This window comes from Haliotis rufescens, unplaced genomic scaffold, assembly GCF_023055435.1.
Source record: "Haliotis rufescens isolate VD_foot unplaced genomic scaffold, xgHalRufe1.0.p SCAF_1, whole genome shotgun sequence".
NCBI classification, from domain to species: domain Eukaryota; kingdom Metazoa; phylum Mollusca; class Gastropoda; order Lepetellida; family Haliotidae; genus Haliotis; species Haliotis rufescens.
Genome location: NW_025963779.1, coordinates 14,183,638 through 14,206,030, shown reverse-complemented (window position 1 = coordinate 14,206,030; position 22,393 = coordinate 14,183,638). Strand labels below are relative to the sequence as shown.

The window sequence follows — 22,393 nt, the reverse complement described above, 5'->3', positions numbered from 1 at the left end:
ACAGTTCAGGAAGTTTCCACTACCTTTTGGAAATAGAGATAAGCAATTAGTATGAGTCAGGATAAGGTAAAATGATAGAAGCCCATGACAAGTTTCAACAAACCTGAAAGTGTGATGTTCATCAGAGCCTGACCAAAGATGATTGGGAAGGAACAGTTGTTGTTGATGACACACACTGGTCCACGGTCCTTCTCCATTACAAGGTACGTAACTCCATCATGAATTTTGGCAGTGACACAATAAGGTTTCGTACAAGCCTCATCTGGTTTGCAATTTGGCACAGAAACACACAACCTAGCCCCATCTTTGTTTGAAGCAAGTCTGAGAGGTAGTGACCATTTCGAACTCTCCATTTCTGAAGAATCTATTGTTTCTCTTATTGCAAGGTAGTGAACAAACCTTGAGTCTTCAGTTTCTACTTTTTCAGGCGGAATCAAACTCCATGTCAAAAGAGAGCATACATTTTCTTCCTTCTTTTCTAAATTTTTGTGTGATGGAATGAGTTCTGGAGACTGAGAGTAGCTCATGTTCCTCCAGTTGACCTTGGAATGACCCAGTGGCACAGCCAGCAGACGCAACTCCAACTGAGCAGACGTCAAGTTGGTGATCGCGAACCTCTCTCTGACGGTGACTATTCTCATGTCCTGCTTCATCTCAGAGACAATGGTGAGGAACACCGCCTGAAATGGATATTGATAGTTGTACAATGATGAAACAGTAAATTTCACTCGTATTTATAGCTAAAAGCAAGATTTGGAGTAACTATGCATAGGAGACTGTTAAAAACTTGTGTTCATACTTAAAGAAATTAAAATAGAGTTAACTGACAAGTAACTGCCGGAAACTGAAGACAATTGACTGTTGTCCATACAGGTTAACAACAAATATTTAGCCTGATGCGAGGTATTATATCAAATCTGCCATAAAATTGTCACAGGAAAGCTACCTGAGCAGACATGACTCAAATTTATTACCATGTGGGCTGATATCGATTGCCTGTTCAAAATGCATAATACAGGTCTGGTTATTACCGGTACAACCCTGTGATATGACCATCTCTATGTTGGCTCTGTCGCACATGTTAAATGCCTCATATCATTTATAGGTATATGATACTGGTGTCAGTGAAACTGAGAAGGAGACAAGAGACAGTTGATCTGTTGAGATGCACTGTAAAGCTGTACCTGTGGGGTGTCTCCGGGGATCCTGATGGTTGTATGGACATATCCGTCCACAAACAGCACACGACCGAGATCTGGGCTGTACCTCTTGTTGGCGACCTCGTCCTCCGATATAGGGATGGCTGGAGTGGCCAACACCTTACCCTTGTGGTACAGGCCGACGTGGAACTCGTTGCTCTGGAACACAACAGTCAGAAATACATGCCACTGACAGAACTAGAAAACTGATCACAGTTAAGGGTGGTACTAGCCATGTTCTTCCCAGACACTCCACATTCTGATTAGGTTTAGTTGTTAGACATTCACAATGCGGGGATGAGCATGGACATATTCGTTTTCATCTGAAACTTCTTTGCAATGGAGCGTGGTCCACAATTTCGGGGTGTTTATGGAGGAAGCTATCAGATTTTAACAAATTTGTGGTCATTAAAATTCGCAGAAATTTATGGATCCGCGGAAGATTCTAATCCCTGACAATAGCCTCTTGCATAATCTCTCACATGCTGAATGTGTTTCAGCTCAAATGTGCACTTGTTGCTTTGCAACCTGTTGAATTACCCCTAGAATCTTACTAACCTGGAAGGCTGGAGGTGTGTAGGTCTTGCCGTGTGGGATGTCAGAGAGTTTGCCTGTAGTGTTGAGGAGGACGATGGTGATGCCACTGAGGTTGGTGATGAGGCACCAGGGTGTGATGTCCACCAGGAGGGTGCTGCAGCCTGGCATGTACTCCGACAAGCGGATACTCAGGTCCACACTTGGCTGCTGGACATCGGTCTCAGCCTCAGACAAGCAGGATGTCTTGGTGGGAGGGAAGTTGCCAAAGGACTCCAGACTGTACCAACAGGAAACAAGATGATTTCATCTCTGGTAAGACCTAATAAGAGTTCCTTCAAAGATCGTAATAAAGGAATTTATATACACTGCTATCTAAGAAGTAATTCTAACATGACTTTGTCTCAATAATCAACATTTATTGGTTAATCTGAGGTATCAAATCACAATAACATGCCCCTGATCACAGCAGTAAGGTAATTTTTTATAGGAAATCTTTCATGGCCTAAATCTTTCTCAATCATGGCCTGTCTTATTAAATATATTAGCAAATTTAGGTTACAAAATGTTGAGTTCACAGAAACTATTCACAGTAAGCATGACAATACATGATGTGAAATGACTGGGAGAAAACATCAACAACTTTAAGGAGACTAGATTTTGTTTTGGGGTGTTTACTTATTATTTGCTTACAAAGTAGCTTTGCTGCACACTTTGCTGAATAAGCCATCAAATTGATGCAAATAAAAAAAGTTTTAGAATACCTCTGAGAGAGAGAGACACACACACACAGAGACAGAGAGAGAGACACACACACACACAGAGACAGAGAGAGAGACACACACACACAGAGAGACAGAGAGAGAGACACACACACAGAGAGACACAGAGAGACACACACACAGAGACACAGAGAGAGACACACAGAGAGAGACACACACACAGAGAGACACACACACACAGAGACACAGAGAGAGAGACACACACAGAGAGAGAGACAGAGACAGAGAATATGGATGTGAACTTCTAATAATTATGTGAATTCATCTGATGGAGTAAGCATTCACCCTGAATCATTGTGTTCCCCACAATAAAGAAGTCGACATCCACATATTCTCTGTCTCATGTGTATCACTTCTAAATGTCAGTCAAAGACTTGATTAAAGTTAGACAATGAAGCCCTGGACCACATGTGACATACTTACTTGTCGATGTCGGGGAAGCAGTATGGCCAGGTGAGAGAGGGGTCAGTGGGCTGGTCATAACACAGTTGGTCTATGTCCACCCTGCCTGGGTTGTGGTGCTCCACCTGGTCAATCAGGCCTGTGGACAGCACTAGAGGGGGACTGGACTTCGGCAGGGTGGGACTGCAACACAGTACACAGCCTCAAAACTTGATCTTCGTGACAAGCCAGTTTTGGAAATTAAAAGGGTTCCTTGAGATTTGCTTTAACTGTTAACATTAGGGCTAGAGCCCTTGCCTTCTGTACGTTATTTCGAAAACTACAAGACATGATTATCAGGAAAAAAGAAACGGCGAAAGTAATAAGTTTTATTACTTGAATTGTGCGATTGGGATTCACAACATAGTGAAGCTGTTAAGACACTAGGCCAAATTTGTCTCTTTGAAACATTTTGGCAGACGTCTGTGTTACCAGTTGGGCCATTACTGTCTGAACATACTAGACCATAGAAAATGTTATTAGACAGCTGGCCACTAAACGATAGGCCACTAATGAAGTCATAACAAGACTACATACCACACAGGGGCATGTTTACTCTGCCTGACATTGTAACACAAATGCCATTCTCAGCTCCCTGGGGAGTATACATCCCAAGCTGCCTGTTTGGCACGATGGCCTATACAGAATAAACTGTCCTTGAGCTGGCAAGTCAGGCATCAACATTGTCAGCTCTTATCAAGTATTCTACTCAACATTTGCTAAGGACCACATTTTTTACTAAAGATGACTATTTTGGTTATGAGCAAATGTTGAGTAGAATATATTCAGCAGTCATTGTGACCAACTGACAACACCTATTCTAAATTCTAATCGCCTCACTTATTTGGCTTTAAAATCAAAATGGATTCTATAATTTCTTCAGACATAGACTACTAGTCTTGACAAAGTCCTAATCCACCAGCCCACGTTGGGCGCTTTTGCCAACTATTTCAGTATGCTACTTTTATGGTGGTACTTACGCCAATCTGAAGGCCAGGTTGTGGGTGATGTCCCCGCCCACACAGTGCAGCTGATACTCGTATGCCTGTCCCGACACCTGCAGCTGCTGCTTCTGTTTCAGTCTGGGCGTGTCCATGTCCACGTAGAGGGGGCGGGGCAGGTGGGAGCGCAGGATGTACAAGGGGGTGAGCAGCACCTGATGCAGGAAGGGGGCATATCACAAGTAATCAACAAATTACATAAATAAGCATATTTCAGTACTATACTCACCGCCAAAAGAAACATGTACCATAGAAACATATAGACAAGCATGTACGTTAAGGAGAGAAGTTTCCAATGTGTACCAATCAATGACAAAACTAACAATCAGTCAAGTGTTACCACAGTGTCTTCATTCTTATCATGATATCCTGATTTTCAGCAAAGGTAATACAGCTGATGGATGTCCCAGCAAAGGTAATATAGCTGATGGATGTCCCAGCAAAGGCAATATAGCTGATGGATCTCCCAGCAAAGGTAATACAGCTGATGGATGTCCCAGCAAAGGCAATATAGCTGATGGATGTCCCAGCAAAGGCAATATAGCTGATGGATGTCCCAGCAAAGGTAATATAGCTGATGGATGTCCCAGCAAAGGTAATATAGCTGATGGATGACCCAGCAAAGGTAATATAGCTGATGGATGTCCCAGCAAAGGCAATATAGCTGATGGATCTCCCAGCAAAGGAAATATAGCTGATGGATTTCCCAACAAAGGTAATATAGGTGATGGATGACCCAGCAAAGGTAATATAGCTGATGGATGTCCCAGCAAAGGTAATATAGCTGATGGATGTCCCAGCAAAGGTAATATAGCTGATGGATGACCCAGCAAAGGTAATACAGCTGATGGATGTCCCAGCAAAGGTAATATAGCTGATGGATGTCCCAGCAAAGCTAATATAGCTGATGGATGACCCAGCAAAGGTAATACAGCTGATGGATGTCCCAGCAAAGGTAATATAGCTGATGGATGTCCCAGCAAAGGTAATATAGCTGATGGATGTCCCAGCAAAGGTAATATAGCTGATGGATGTCCCGTCAATACTGATATATTTCAAATATGGAAAAAGTCAAAGGATCACCAGTCATATTACATTCCCTTGTCTCATAGATATTTTATTAGGGTGTCATCAGGTAATCCCCTGACAAGTACATACGTGAATGACACAACAACTGACTACATGTCCTGGTACCTGGTCTACATGGGAAATGAACTCATTTCTTCGATGTAAAAGGCAAATACTGCAGTAGTACGAAACACTGATAATGTAAAGGGGATTTTCCGTACTAGTTCCCCACAAATATTTGAACATCTAGATCTGTGTTAGAAGAAAGCATTCTTGTATTTGTGAATTTAAAATATATTCATTCATCAGAAAAGCCAACATCAAAATATAAACAGTAGCCTTGAGAACAGCATAACAATCGTTACTTACCAAAACAAGTGTTAAACTGTACAGAGCAAAGCTTCATCAATCATAATATTCACCAAAGACCACTCATAGATAAATGAAGTTAATAGGAACAGTGAATGAATGTTCTTATTTTGGTGGACAGAGAGACGAGGAGAGCATGGTGACTGCAGGGGAACTGCACATCACCAACAGGACAGTTCTTTAAAAGAAAAAAACTACTTTCCCCTTATTGCACAAATCTACAAGAAGCTAAAAATTGCATAAAAGAAACACAACACTGATAAAATCTAATAACTTCCTGACAAGATCCAGGTTCCTACATCCCAGGATACAGATCTACACAGGATGAGGCAGAAAGTAGGTCCAAAGCGCATGGATGTTCCGCATTATCAGGACAAAGTACCAGTATGTCAACCAAAGACAACCAATTCACATTCCCAGTCAATAAATAGCAATACTCAAAAGAAGTTAAAAAGCATCCAATTCTTTCAGAGTAGTAACCAATTCTCTCAAATTACTATAGTTAAAGTGTCTTGAAATGACAGATTAACTATAGTAATATGAAAGAATCAGGTGTTCTTTAACTTCTTTTGAGCAGTATATATCATCTGACACTTTGACTTAACAATATTGATAGATTGTGAACCTGACATGGAACATGCTAATTCTTCAGAAGACTTAAGAGAAGTTGACTCATCAGAGATTATAAATGTTAGTAAACACTGTTCATGCTGTTTTAACCACTGGCATCAAAGCTGTAAATACATTTATTAGGCTAAAAAAAATAAAAGAATTGGTTCTCAGGCAATGGTTTTTGAAAATATAGTGCGGGCGGGCGTTTTTTTTGTTTTTTTTGGATTGTTCAAACTAGTATGTAACCAATAAACAGTTGTGCAATCAATAAACAATTGTGTACAATCAACCTGGGAAAGGGCCTCCCTACATAAATGTATTCCTTAATGAGTAAAATACTGGAATACAGTATTTGACTACCGTTGGACTTGGATTATTTAAGGATTTATTTAAAAAAAAATTTAAAATGGAAATAAAAACGAAACATGCGGCAAACTTATGATTATGCGGGCGGTGCCTGAGAACCAAGAATTTTTATTTTTTTTAGCCTTATCGAATACACTTTTTATTTTAGATATGTGTTCTTTTATGTCATCTCAAAGTCAAACAACTTGAGACAGTGTACATAATTTTCTATGGCTATGAAGAAAATGTCTACGATAATAAAACAACACAGATACCAAATGTTTCTATGTCTAAATGTGAGTCAGTTATTTCGAAAGCATATTGCAATTGCTTTGATTGACATAAAAACAAACTGAATGAATAAACACCAGGAGAAATATCCAACGTCTATGACAGTCATAGTATGGAATGAGGGAACTCACCATTCGCTTTGTTGCAGTCATTATCAATTTAGTATCCTTATAAATGGATTGATAAAAACAACAGTTAATACCTCGGATGATACATAATACCTCAAAGTAGTGAGTGAGTTTGGTTTAACTCCGCTTTTAACATTATTCCAGTTATATCGCGGCGTGTCAGCTTAATGTGGGAGGAAAGCCCGAAGTGATGCAGGTCTCAGACCTTTACCACTTTGGTGAAACCCACGAGCACGGGTATGGTGCTGACAAACCTAGAAACATAATCGGGGTGAACCGGGATTTAGCCCACAATCATAGGTTTCTGGCATGTCCAGGGGACGCAACTCTGCACAGCGAATCACGGCGCCTAAGACGACTGGGCCACCCATGCCCCCACCTCAAAGTTACCTCAAAGCTAAAATGTACTGACAACATAATTTTGTCACATGATGAGTGTGTGTTGTCATCTGATTGGTTGAGAAACATTACATGGGATATGCTTCAGAATGTTTCCTGGACTATGTAATGCATATGAACATATCTTGATAAAAAGTATGCATGTTTCCTCAATCCCAATTTGAAGAATGTGCCATTCAGCTTGGTAAAAATGGATACTTAATATATTATGAAGCAGATTCAGTTGTCATGGAAACATGGCATCACTATTCCATATCCTGAGTGATGTCACTTCTGTCTCACAACTGTGGGAGTTAACTTTTTAACTTTTTTTTCAATGTTTCATTGTTTCAAATACGTTCAAATAAGTGTTTTGAGAATTTGATGCACAGAAATGCTAATATTTCAAACCTACAGTTAATGACACCAATATGACATATTGACACGACGATGCCACAACAAATGTCCCATTGAAACAATAGTGGCTGCTGGAAATTAAGCTCAAGTTCTCCCACGCAATGGGTTTTGTTATTAACAAACATTATGAATTTTCATCTTTGTTCTTTATTACTTCAATTCAATCGGATGTAAATATTTGTCACTTGAAATTATTACAAGGTAGGTGACTTGCTCAAAACTTAACATTATTTCAGTGAGGCAGGATCGGAAATTCCTTGCAACTTGTAGGATAATTGAAGTCTTATCAATTGTATAAATTTCTAACAAATCTAATTGGCACCAAACATTCAAAGACAACAAATATCAGCATGCTTGGAAAGACTCTCTATATACTTTAACAAAATATAGAACAATCACAATAAAACAAAAGTCCACATAAATCAGACAAACTGAATCAACAATATCAACAACATATTACATGAATATTGTCTCCAGCAGCCTGCATCTACTCCAACAAAATCTGCATCTACATCGTCTCATGAGTTTACCCCCACGGTCATGGAATGGTGCTGCTCAATGGGTGAGTGAGTTTGGTTTTATGCCACTTTTAGCAATATTCCAGCAATATCACGGCGGGGGACTACAGAAATGGGCTTCACACAATGTGCCCATGTCGGGAATCGAACCCGGGTCTTTGGCGTGACGAGCGAACGCTTTGACCACAAGGCTGCCCGACCGCCCCTGCTGCTCAATGGCAACCGCAAAGTCTGGTATACCCCAGAGGGGAGGGTACCATTGCAGTTTGCAGTTGAGACAGTGAGTGAGTAGGGTTATAAGCTGCTGTCAGTAATAATCCAGCAACATCACAGCAGGAGACACTAATGTGGACAGTCCAACCTCGGCTGAAAGTCCCTTGTCTTCACAGTAATGACAAGCCATCAGTCCAGTGTGTGATGCATTGCCTCATTCAACTATAGCTTACCAAATTACTGTTCTGGAATAAGTACGTCTCTCACATGGCACTTTTAGCCTGAGCAATTGTACTAACCATGAAAATAATCACACTATGTAAATATTCATCCATGAAATAAGGTAAAACTTCGATAGGTAATTACAGCCAGACAATTTTCAATTACAACCATGAAGTACCTTTCTACCCTGGATCTCCTATAGCAGCTTATATACGAGGAGAGGAAATCCCATTGAATGTCCAGTCGTATGTGCACAATTGTTACTAATTATATTGTCGGATGACCTTGACCCATGGATGTCATAAATTTATGATAATGGTGACCTTGCACAATGACCATGACCTTGCATCATGACCAACTTACCAGAGTCTGCACTTGGTGTTTGAAGTGTTGACAGAAGATCCGGCACCAGACATGGATGTAGGTAGACCTGTCTGGGAGGGGAATCTGCAAAAAGCGTTCAAGTTACACTAATGGTGTTTCCTAACCTGCAGATGTTGATCACAGATAAACACGTATACAGTCATGTATACTTCACATTACTGCTGACCGCCTCCGTGGTCTTGTGGTAGAGCGTCCGCCCGGAGAGCGGAAGGTCTGGGGTTCGATCCCCGGCCGTGTCATACCAAAAGACGTTAAAAGATGGTACTTGTTGTTACCCTGTCTGGCGCTCGGCATTAAGGGGTTAAAACAAGGACTGGTCGGCTCGGAGTCAGTATACTGTGTCTGAGTGGGGTATTCATGTTAAACTGCGGCATGGTATCTCAGTGAGCTAGCACTATAAATCGGCATCGGTCTGGACTAGTACAAGCAGCCACACAAACACACACGCGTACATGCACGTCGCTATATAAGTGCAATAATCTTGGACGCGACGTTAAACCCAATTTCACCTCACCTCACATTACTGCTTGTCACCAGACAGACGTTGTATCAATAAATTGTCCAGATACAATGCAAAGTAAATGCAAGACACTCCTGTGTTCAGAGTGACCTAAGACAAAGAGACATACCTTGATCAGTCCATTCTCCTTCATCCTGTCTCCATTGACATGCACCTCCTGCGACCACGTCGTCTTCAGTCCCAGCACCCGGAACTTCACCCCCACCACCTCCTCCTGCTCCACGATGAACGAGGGCGCTGTGTGACCAGCACCTAGGATGCATGTGCTCTCCTTCACAGACTTGTCTCCCCTTGAGGTCATCAGACTGACCTCCATGTGCTGAGACAGTCGACTGGACATGACAAGCTGGCCACTGATGATGATCTGGGGAAACATTGACAGATGGAGATGTCATACATCAAAACTTCCATGTATATACCTGGATAAAAGTCCAGCATGGCTTACTACATGTCATACAAAATACCCACTTTAGGCTAAAAAAAATAATAGTCTTGGTTCTCAGGCACCGCCTGCATCATCATAAAGTCTGCCGCACGTTGTTTTTTTTTTTTAAAAGTCCTTAAAAATTACTCGTCTCAAACACACGACCCTGGCAATGAAATGCTACAATTTTTAAAAACAATGCAAGCCAATATAGCATGCAGTTACTTCCCTTTACATGTGCACTGATTTATTGCTCATCTTGTGTTATGTATGGTCATGGCGGCAATAGGAGTTTGTGTGCTTGTTTTGCCGTTCAATGAAAACATGAAATTTACGATAAAACATCACTAGACATGATTGATTTGCAAATTTAATGGTATTGTGTACTGTATACCGGACAATGTTTCATACGCAGAGATAAGAATTACATATGCATTTGTCTTGTAAAATACGCTGAAAATAGCAATCAGCTGATCACACATTTTCTCTAATAGGTGATTTAGTATAGACAAGTATTTGTCACAGAGTGACGAAATATCCCCCGCCATATACACCATAGTACCAAATATGAAGACAATCCAGCGATTAGTTCTTGAGATATTGTGGCAACACCGTTTTCCAACTCCAAAAACAGATTTGCCTGCTGTGACCTTGAAAATGGGGTCAAGGTCACCAAATCTGACAGGTGTATGCGGTGTCTGTATATACACTATAGTTCCAAATATGAAGACAATCCAGCGATTAGTTCTTGAGATATCGCGGCAACACCGTTTTCTAACTCCAAAAGCAGATTTGCCTGCTGTGACCTTGAAAATGGGGTCAAGGTCACCAAAACCGACTGGTGTCTGCGGTGTCTGTATATACACCATAGTTCCAAATATGAAGACAATCGAGAGGTTTAGTTCTTGAGATATCGCGGCAACACCGTTTTCCAACTCCAAAAGCAGATTTGCCTGCTGTGACCTTGAAAATGGGATCAAGGTCACCAAAACCGACTGGTGTCTGCGGAGTCTGTATATACACTATAGTTCCAAATATGAAGACAATCCAGTGTTTAGTTCTTGAGATATCGCGGCAACACCGTTTTCCAACTCCAAAAGCAGATTTGCCTGCTGTGACCTTGAAAATGGGGTCAAGGTCACCAAAACCGACTGGTGTCTGCGGTGTCTGTATATACACCATAGTTCCAAATATGAAGACAATCCAGTGTTTAGTTCTTGAGATATCGCGGCAACACCGTTTTCCAACTCTAAAAGCAGATTTGTCTGCTGTGACCTTGAAAATGGGATCAAGGTCACCAAAACCGACTGGTGTCTGCGGAGTCTGTATATACACCATAGTTCCAAATATGAAGACAATCCAGTGTTTAGTTCTTGAGATATCGCGGCAACAAACAGGTGGGACGTACGGACGGACGGACGGACGTACGGACGGTCGTGAATACTATATCCCCCGCTTCGCGCTTTCGCGCGGCGGGGGATAAAAATACATGTACTCAATGTCATGGCAAATATCATAACTGAAAAGAAATATCAATACAGTGAACGTGTGTACTTCATTTCGGATTTGTTCCAGTATTTCACTCATCAAGGAGGCTCTTTCCCAGGTTGATTGTACACAAGGGTATTTTGGGTTACATACTTGTTTGAACAAAAAAACAAAAAAACAAAAAAACAAAACAAAAAAAACACCGCCCACCCGCACTATATTTTCAAAAGCCATTGCCTGAGAACCAATTCTTATATTTTCTTAAGCCTTATGAAATCGTACCCTGAAAAAAGTTGAATACAAACTCTTATATTGAAATACGGAAAGCAAAATCGATGACTTTTTTACATGTTTTGTTCCTGCTCCACGGCACTAGTTACTTGAGTACCAGATACATGTCATCCATCGTATCCCAATAGCGTGGATCGATGCTCATGATGTCAATCACAGGATTGTATGGTCCAGACTCGATTATTTTACAGACCACCGTCGTATAGCTGGAATATTGCTGAGTGCGGCGTTAAACAACAAACAAACAAACTTGACTACCCTTTCAGCTGCATCCTCTGCTTTGTATCATGTGATGTGATGCTACCATCTGGAGAACATGCACTGTTCTGGGATTAACTTTTCAGCATGTACCAGTGTTACTTAGACATTTCTCAAGATTAGATCAATGTCATATGTAGATATTTCCCAAACATACATGGAAGTTCGGGATATATAAAATATTTAAACTCTTAACTCTTTCCAGGGGTATGTTACGGGCTTAAAAAGCCCATATCACTGTAATCACCACCCCAACCCCGCCCCATCATCACTTCCTAGATGATTTGGAGAAAGGCTGACCTGGCATTGAACAGTTTAACAAGGTCATATATTTAAGGAATCAAGATGTCCTTAAATGTCTAAAGTGAAAAAGGTCTCAGAAAACTCTTTGTCTCAATCTAGTTCTTCCATTTAGTGGAAAGGGAACAGTGCGGTTTCCCCAGACTGAATACAAGGATACGCTTTTCGTTGAACATATGTATTTGGCTGAGTTAAGGTACAGTTTCAAGCTTCACCTCGCCTTTTGATCTCCAAACTGTACCATTATACCCAAAAAAGTCCCTTCTCTTGTCCTTCATCTAGTACATGATGTAGGTTTGTTTGTTTTTTTGTTTGTGGATGTAAATAATTGAGTCTGCATGGACTTGGCATCCTGAGATTGACACCATGACATCCATCTACTACACAGACATGCTGTAGGTAGTGTTCTACCTGTTTCTGGGTGTTGGTGAGCTGCTTGATCTTAATGATGACTGTGTAACTCTGGTCCTTGGCTGTCACAGCTCGGATCACGCTTGTGTCGGTGTTGATGTCAAAGGGGTCACACCACTTCCAGCTGGGCTGGTCCATGCACACGTGAAGCAGCTGTAACCATGGTTACATGGAAATTGTAGTATCAGAATGAGAGGATGTTTACGTCCACAGAATGAAATAGCACTTAGAATCATCAACTTCACAATCAATCTCACTCCAATGGGGACCTTAAAAACAATCCAATCACATACCCCGGGGATATGGTAGGTAAAAAGTCTTTATGAGAAAAACAAATAGCGATGCTTGTGGTCAAAGTTAAGTAAATACATTAGGAATCATCCATTTTATAACAAAATATATGAACAAAAACACTTAAATGATCATGAATATTTTGGGGGAGTACACAATTTCATAAAATGATCCCCCCCAAAAGTTCAAGATCCCAAACTTTTTTTCTTCACTACATTATAACAGTGGCCTACGAGTTTACAAATGGTGTTGGAAGTCCACAGAATAGGGGTGGTGGATTAGTCTAGTGGTCAAAGCGTTCGTCATGCCGAATATCCAGGTTCGATGCCCCACAAGTGTACAATGTGTGAAGCCCACTTCTGGTGTCCCCTGCCGAGGTATTGATGGAATGTTGCTAAAATCACCGTAAAACTATACTCACTCACTCTACAGCCTAAAATGACTCCCGGAAGCATCAAATTCACAATAAATCTCACGAATAGGGGACTATGCCCCAAGGTCAGTTAGCTCATTTGCAGCATCAGTCAATTAATTGTGATAAGTGCTGGCTGAAACTGACCATTGTCTTACATAATAACAGTAACCATTACCTGTTGTACTCGTATGCATCATAGAATTGAAATAGCAGACATACAGATTTTTTTTACTGACTTTAAACATATTTGCATGTCTGTGTGTGACCTACCTGCTTCGTCTTGTGGGATCTCCAGCTGTAGCAGTTCATCTCTCGGGAGGCCAGAGCCAAGTTCTCATCCGTACCAACCTGCAGGAAGGGGATGTTACAACACATGATGTGACAATGAGGCATACAGAGAAGTTTCAGTGGCTGATTGAGCGGTATTCTTGAAGTTGGTGAGTAAACTAGAAACATGCAACTTCATCGATAACAACTTCTGGTTTATTGCATATAGCGACATTTCGATGTAGATTCTTACTGCGTTATCAAGCTGGAGTGGCAAAAAACAAGTGATGAGCGGTATATATGCTGCAGATTAACACTGACAACAACAGGCAATAGATAACAAGTAGCACACAGATGATTGGATGAAGCCAGATGTACAGTAAAAGTAACAACGTTTCAGTGGATACAAATTAATGATGATGAATCACATGAATTTGGACCATATCTTGTTTGGCACTGTTACAGGAATACCTGTCCTTCACCAAATCTCTGCTTCTACTGATTGAGCTAAGAGTTATCAAAGAGTTGAATAAACAAATCATAAAGATGTGTCTAGCGATTGACAAAATTTTAAAATGATCAAGTAAGATCGGGGGTCTTCATTCCATAAGAACTAAGAAATATCGAACAATATTTATCATTGTTAATTATTCTAGGAACACTAGCTCTATTACATTGTTGTCATAATCCTGTATTTAACCCACTAGAACTGACAAATATTATTTAGACCAACAATAACAAAACATTTAAAGTTTTTGGAAGTGTATATATATTATGACAAGACCTTGGGACCTATAACTGCATGAAGTGCAGAAGTCGGCTATTCATCCTCTGAGCCATAATGCACCATGGACATACTCCTAACCAAGCTCCTTTCCAGTGTGTGACACCTTTGCTACACTATCGGTAACATCGCTGCCATCACAAGAATCTTGAAATTTGCCCTCTTACCCCATATATAGTCATGTTTATACTTTTGTTTATGTCTTTGGGAAAGCCATCACAGTTATTTTTGTAAATATTTATGACCTTACCATACTTCCCAGATCAATTTACCTTTTGTTTCTTTAATCAGATTGATTCGAGATTACATACAAAACGGAAAATCAACCAACTTCTCCCTTACATTCTTACTATATACCAATTACATGATAGTTGTAATGAAACAGAAATTCAAATTGACAAACAAAGAAAATAATTTAGCAGGGGTAACGGTCAGTCGGTTGCGAGCTTAACTCCAAGCATGGTTGTAGCCACCTATCACAGTGGGGAGCTTTCACTGGTGGCAGAGATAGTATGGAGAGCTCCAGGAACGGGATATCGCTGTGAGGAGCTTGACTCCCAACATGCATCAGTCACCAACACACACACTGGATGTCCTCACCTGGCCGAATCGGACGGTCTGCTGTGTGTCATTACAGACAACAATGTGGCTAAACACAGCCTGGGCCTTGTTCACACCAGTTTTTCCACCCAGCTGCAAAATCAATAGATGAAAAAGAATGGGAGTGTGCTGCAATCCAAATGGGTGAAAAACATTGTTAAATCTATCTGTCTCTCAGTCTATAATCAATAGTAATAATAATAATTCTTGATCATGCATAACTTTTTTGTCTCAATCCCAAATGTGTACAGAAAAATGGAAAACATATTTAAGACAATATTATATTTGATCATTATTTATCAGAACTGTTTGATTAAAATATATTTGTCCACATTTTGCAAAACAAGTTGGTTCAGTTATCGCATTGTGACGTCACCCATTGTATCAGTGCCCTTATGTTTCTTTGTTTGTTGTTTAACGCCGCACTCAGTAATATTCCAGATATATGACGGCAGTCTGTAAATAATGGAGTCAGGACCAGACAATCAAGTGATTGACATCGATCCACGCAATTTGAATATGATGACATGCATCAACCAAGTCAGCGAGTCTGACCACCTGATCCCGTTAGTTGCCTCTTATGATAAGCATAGTCGCCTTTTACGGCAAGCTTGGGTTGCTGAAGACCTATTCTAACCCAGATCTTCACGGGTCAAGGGCGTAATGGCATTCCAGCATGACATCACTCCAGAGTGAATTCAGGTCTGTCTCAAGGAGAGTGTGCTTCCAAAAATTACTATTAACACTTGTACTTAATGATGTTGATGAACATATTGTGTCTTCAGATCTGAAGGCGTTATTGATTATTTGGTTATAACACCATTGGGTTCAAATGAAATTTCAAAGCATCAAATACTCAATAAGAAATCAGAAAATATGTAATGTTTATCTGCTAAATGAACACGACCCACATAGAAAGCATTTACACTGTGCAAACTAGGTCATGGTGAATTACCATGTTCAACAGCATTGCTAACTCATCCTGATATGTGTACTGTTATAAGCTTCCTGTCCAACACAAAACATTTAATCTTCCTTGCTGTGCAAGGTAACAAGACCACTGTTAATGTAGACCCACCATACTCCATGCTTGTATAGATGTGGTGAGTGTGTGCACCGCCCCGCTCCCCACCCTCACCACTGCTGGGCCAGTCTTGCAGTTACACTCCACCATCGAGGGCTGAAAGGTGGATAACAAATTGTGTTACACACTGTAGTAGTGAGTGAATATGGTTTTACGCCGCTTTTAGCAATATTCCAGCAATATCACCGCGGGGGACACCAGAAATGGGCTTCACACATTGTACCCATGTCGGGAATCGAACCCGGGTCTTCGGCGTGACGAGCGAACGCTTTAACCACTAGGCTACCCGACCGCCCCCACACTGTAGTAAGTACTTTCATCATTTGTAGATTACTGTATTTGCCCTAATAAGCACCTTGGGTGCTAGGAAAGTAGACAAAGGGAATGCTTATCAAAACCATACATGACAATGTCAGAAATCGAAACTAAAGCTTTGGCAATAATAAATTACTAGATGGATTGAAAAGAATTTTATACTCACTGTAATATAAAAATATGCAAATGTATCAATAACAGAGATATATCCCTGGATTATGAAATAGCAGTTGGCACAACCAGTCTAGTACTTTGTTTGGAACAGTGGTAAAAAATGGAGAGAAAAAAACTGAAACAAGGATACACACTCGCTATTTAATAAAACTAAATACTGTCATTATGAGACAAAACTGTATGAATCAGCATAGTAGAGTCTTACAAAAGTTTGCACATCAGTTTTGCGATTCATAGATTCCGAACAAAAATACACAGTCAATTCTTATAATATTGATTTCGACTATGAAAATATGTCTTATCTACAATAGTTTAACCAAAAGCAGTTGCATATATATCAAAGCAGACAAAAATGAAGAGATTGAAAAACATTCCAGGTGTGGGAATACATACTATGGGGTGATATGAATCAGGTGATTGTTTAATTTATACACACATAACTTGACACGCCCACATCTTGTGTAGCCAGTCAATGGAGAGTATGATCAAAACAAAGTTCATAGGACCTGTCAATCAAATGCAAGAGGCGAGAAGAACTCCAACAGTCAACGGGAAGAAATATGTCCAGGAGAAGGGGGCTGTTTCAAATGACATGGTCAGTTACTGCCAGATTCAAACATTAGTTCCCTGAGAGTGGGAATTCACAGTTTGAAAAATGTGGGTTAGATATGAAACCCGAAGTAATGAAATTTGTTGAACCGAGATGAGCGGGAAAAAACAGGCGAGCAAGCCTGCACGTTTGCTGTTCCATTTCCTCTCGGCCTTCAGTCTCAAAGGGTAGTTTGGACAATGATTATGCATGAATTTCGCTAAATGTCCTGTGCATGACAATACATGAGGGCAGAAAGGGAATTCCCTCGACTATAATACTGGGATACCCCCGTCCCTTAATTTTTTACATTCTTTGGGAAATGAATACAATAACATGTGACCAAATCAGCTAATCAGAATGCAGAATGCAACGAACACAACGAAAATATAATTATTCACAATGAAACAAAGAGTATGTGGCTGCCCCTATGTTGTGTAGCCTGTATGTGACAGACCGCCCTACATTCTCCCAGTGTAGCACCATTAGGTAGCCAGCCGTCCACCATTGTAGGACATGTTCTATGTGGCTGCCCCTATGTTGTGTTGTGTAGCCTGCATGTGGCCCTACCTTCTCTCTGTGTAACACCACCACGTAGCCGTCCAGCATCGTAGGACATGTTCTATGTGTCAGCCCCTATGTTGTGTAGCCTGTATGTGGACCTACCTTCTCTCTGTGTAGCACCACTAGGTAGCCAACCATCCACCATCGTAGGACATGCTCTATGTGGCTGCCCCTACGTTGTGTAGCCTGTATGTGGACCTACCTTCTCTCTGTGTAGCACCACTAGGTAGCCAGCCATCCACCATCGTAGGACATGCTCTATGTGGCTGCCCCTATGTTGTGTTGTGTAGCCTGCATGTGGCCCTACCTTCTCTCTATGTAGCACCACCAGGTAGCCAGCCGTCCACCATCGTAGGACATGTTCTATGTGGCTGCCCCTATGTTGTGTTGTGTAGCCTGCATGTGGCCCTACCTTCTCTCTGTATAGAACCACCAGGTAGCCATCCACCATCGTAGGACATGTTCTATGTGGCTGCCCCTATGTTGTGTAGCCTGCATGTGGCCCTACCTTCTCTCTGTGTAACACCACCAGGTAGCTGTCCATCGTAGGACATGTTCTATGTGGCTGCCCCTATGTTGTGTAGCCTGCATGTGGCCCTACCTTCTCTCTATGTAGCACCACCAGGTAGCCAGCCGTCCACCATCGTAGGACATGTTCTATGTGGCTGCCCCTATGTTGTGTAGCCTGCATGTGGCCCTACCTTCTCTCTGTGTAACACCACCAGGTAGCTGTCCATCGTAGGACATGTTCTATGTGGCTGCCCCTATGTTGTGTAGCCTGCATGTGGCCCTACCTTCTCTCTATGTAGCACCACCAGGTAGCCAGCCGTCCACCATCGTAGGACATGTTCTATGTGGCTGCCCCTATGTTGTGTTGTGTAGCCTGCATGTGGCCCTACCTTCTCTCTGTATAGAACCACCAGGTAGCCATCCACCATCGTAGGGCATGTTCTATGTGGCTGCCCCTATGTTGTGTAGCCTGCATGTGGCCCTACCTTCTCTCTGTGTAACACCACCAGGTAGCTGTCCATCGTAGGACATGCTCTATGTGGCTGCCCCTATGTTGTGTAGCCTGCATGTGGCCCTACCTTCTCTCTGTGTAGCACCACCAGGTAGCCAGCTGTCCACCATCGTAGGACATGTTCTATGTGGCTGCCCCTATGTTGTGTTGTGTAGCCTGCATGTGGCCCTACTTTTTCTCTGTGTAGCACCACCATCGTAGGACATGTTCTATGTGGCTGCCCCTATGTTGTGTTGTGTAGCCTGTATATGGCCCTACCTTCTCTGTGTGTAGCACCACCAGGTAGCCATCCACCATCGTAGGACATGTTCTATGTGGCTGCCCCTATGTTGTGTTGTGTAGCCTGCATGTGGCCCTACCTTCTCTCTGTGTAGCACGACCAGGTAGCCGTCCACCATCGTAGGACATGCTCTATGTGGCTGCCCCTATGTTGTGTTGTGTAGCCTGTATGTGGCCCTACCTTCTCTCTGTGTAGCACCACCAGGTAGCCGTCCAGCATGGTGGGCTGCAGCACAGCGTCCATCGTCAGGTTGCGATGCTCCAACACCTCCAGCCCCACTGTGGTCGACACCTGCAGCCAACACACCCACATGCAGGAGTCAGTGTCTGACATCAACAGTCCACATAGTTTACCTCATCTCACCTCACCCCTCTTGCACAGAACGATTTCAAAGCTAAGACTACTTTTACTCCTACTTTCAAGACTGGATACAGCTTTATGGGAAAGAGAGGGTGCACACAGAAAATGCAAAAATGCTAGCACATAATTCAGGAAACACTATGTGTTTGTTAGCCATAGATTAGTAAGTTTGCATGACTGCCTGATTCTGTTAGTCGCCTCTTACGACATGCATAGTCGCTGCTTCGGGCAAGCATGGGTTGCTGAAGCCTATTCTCTACCTGGATCTTCACAGATCTGATCATGCGAGGCAACTAAATGGATCAGGTGGTCACGTTCAGTTGATGGGGTGTCAGCGTATCCTGATGTTGATGAACGTTGCTCATAACATCAACCACTGGATTGTCCAGACTGGATTATTTATAGCCCGAATAACACTGATTGTGGAGTTAGATAACAAACAAACATGCATTTTGGCCTTCTAATCCCATTTCACCACTTCTCACCTCTTTAGTGAGAGAAAAAAGGTGTTATTCTGATTATCTACGTGACTTTGAATTCAAAAACAAGGTATCTGCTTAACATTTACTTTTTTCAGCCTCAAAACAAGCATAGCATAGGAGACTTTTCCACGTCAACAACATACTGACCTGAACCTCGGACCTGCTGATGTGACCTGACAGATGTGAGAAAGAGGCGGAGAGTTCATCTACAGTGACCACGGCAAACTTCTGCTCCTCGGGTTGAGCAGACATCATGATGTAGGGAGCCAGCTTGGTGGGGACTCCTGGAAGTGGAGACTGTATCGGTAATTTGCCATAACTGAACCATTGCAAAACAAACTGGAAAGGTGTTTCTATTCCATGCAAACAGACCCCATCCAAACTGCATCCTGAATGCCCCAAAACTTTCTCATATGAATCTTGTCTCATGAACCATTTGACTTTAGCTAATCAGGTAAACAACAAACATGACCAATGCAATACAACAATTCAAACAGAAAATCCCATGCCTCTAGCTACCTACATAACTAAGTTATATAACAGATGCCCAATAAAACAATTCAAATAGAAAAACCCATTCCTCTAGCTACGTAAATAACTAAGATATAGTGAGTGACTGAGTGAGTATGGTTTAAGCTACTTTTAGCAATATTCCAATAATATCATGGCTAGGGACACTAGAAATGGGTTTCGCACATTGTACCCATGTCAGGAATCGAACCCGGACCTTTGGCGTGACGAGCGAACTCTTCAACCACTAGGCTACACCACCACCCCTAACTAAGTCATAAGCACTCAGGTTTAATTATGTCACTTCCAGTTCGGGAAAACATATGCCCAAAGCAGTACAATTTTGAAAAAGAAAAACCAATGCCTCCAACTACCTTAATAACAAAGTTACTTCCAAATTTCCTAATTACTGACACGACATACCTTTTCCTAAATACTGGAGGTGATTGATGAGGTGTAGCTGAATGGTTGCCATGGATACACATCCCTGGAAGATGGGAATAAGGCTTGGGACAAAGCAGGAGTCTACAGACATACAGGCTGCCAGGGAGGCTGGGAGAACCATGATATCTCTCTCGGAGTTGTCTTCCTTGACAGGTCTGAAATAGACAGGCATCAGACGCCTCCATTACAACAATGTTTCTTCAAAACAGTCAGTGGTTTGAATATGCAAGTATAGGCTTTCCAGCAGATTTTTTGTTTTTGAAACAAAAACAGAACTGTAATTATGATTAAAAACATTGCTGCGATTTTCATCAGTTGCACCTGTTGAAGATGAAATCAGTGAGCGAATCTTGTTTAATGCCATAGTCATCAATATTCCAGGTATATCACTGCAGCCTGTAAATAATTATACCATTTTTTACACATAAATCATATGAACCTGTGACTATCCTCCTGTTGGGAATATTCAGGACAACTGTCTACATCCACATACATCATGTACATCTCAGAGGTTGTAATGGAGCAGTTTGTACCTCAAGACTGGTTTGCTATGGCTGTGTCATTAAAGTCATGAAAAAGGGAGTACAGTAAACCATCTCTACAATGGTAATGAATACCCTGCATGATGGCAAGAATTTGACAGCTACTTACAGCAAGTCAACGATGCTATTTCTTACTGCAGAAGGTAAAATGTCAACACAGACACATCAGCTGACTTACAACTGCTCCCCCTCCCCCTCCTCCTCCTCCCCCTCCTCTGCATCGTCACGGTAGATGATGACTCTCCAGGTCTGGGCCACCACAAGGTCCTGGCTGTTGCTGACCCTCACTTCCGGCAGGGGCAGGGAGAAGCTCTGGTTCTCTGTCAGGGAGAAGTCTATGTGGCCCAGGTATTGCTGGGAGGCCTTGTCATAGTACTGGAGGAGGCATGGGACCTGAAGCACAACAAGCTGGGTGAGATACAGACACCAGATCATTCACAACATTCTGACTTCAGTGCAAAAAGCTGACATGAAAAGTACTGCACACAAAAAGGAGAAAAAGGCTTAATATGTTTTTTAACAACTTTTCAAATGATTTTCCAGTTGAATTTCTGGAGAAAAATAAAATTAACAATCCAAATCCAAGTCCCTAATAGTCTGCAACATGTGAGTGAGTGAATGTCATGAAATCCTAATCAGCTATTCTACATCACATTATCTACAATACTGTTGTGAACATCCACCAGTTGGGAATATTCATGGCAACTATGATCTACATCCACATACATCATGTACACCTCAAGGGTTATAATGGAGCAGTTTGTACCTCAAGACTGGTTCGCGATGGCTGTGTCATTAAAGTCATGAAAAAGGAAGTAGATATATCAGAAAAGCCCTAAAATAATGAAAAACCAGTGGTTCATCCATCTGGGTAGAGATATTGTAACCTGATCCCTATTTCGGTTGGCACTGGGAGCCAATCCTGCCTCTGAATCAAGACTTACCCTGTCCGGTCTGTTGTCTGATGACAGACAAGGATGCTGGAACCAAGACTTACCCTGTCTGGTCTGTTGTCTGATGACAGACAAGGATGCTGGAACCAAGACTTACCCTGTCCGGTCTGTTGTCTGATGACAG

General features: G+C 41.8%; 1 protein-coding gene across 3 annotated transcripts in view; it reads right to left on the bottom strand.

Annotated features, from left to right (window-relative positions):
- Nucleotides 1-22,393, bottom strand: part of LOC124148633 (vacuolar protein sorting-associated protein 13B-like) — a 71,309-nt gene that overhangs the window by 13,216 nt on the left and 35,700 nt on the right. For 2 of the 3 annotated variants that reach the window (XM_048388067.1, XM_048388104.1), the window contains exons 29-44: nt 21,495-21,709; nt 20,754-20,929; nt 19,968-20,104; nt 19,159-19,269; nt 16,030-16,131; nt 14,952-15,044; nt 13,571-13,648; nt 12,595-12,747; nt 9,532-9,786; nt 8,882-8,965; nt 6,774-6,809; nt 3,937-4,112; nt 2,939-3,100; nt 1,758-2,013; nt 1,185-1,358; nt 104-680 (exon numbers count right to left, since the gene is read on the bottom strand). In XM_048388067.1, coding sequence (XP_048244024.1) covers nt 104-680; nt 1,185-1,358; nt 1,758-2,013; nt 2,939-3,100; nt 3,937-4,112; nt 6,774-6,809; nt 8,882-8,965; nt 9,532-9,786; nt 12,595-12,747; nt 13,571-13,648; nt 14,952-15,044; nt 16,030-16,131; nt 19,159-19,269; nt 19,968-20,104; nt 20,754-20,929; nt 21,495-21,709 — 2,785 coding nt within the window. The remainder of the gene's footprint in view (nt 1-103; nt 681-1,184; nt 1,359-1,757; nt 2,014-2,938; nt 3,101-3,936; nt 4,113-6,773; nt 6,810-8,881; nt 8,966-9,531; nt 9,787-12,594; nt 12,748-13,570; nt 13,649-14,951; nt 15,045-16,029; nt 16,132-19,158; nt 19,270-19,967; nt 20,105-20,753; nt 20,930-21,494; nt 21,710-22,393) is intronic. The other variant, XM_048388134.1, reaches the window with a different exon arrangement.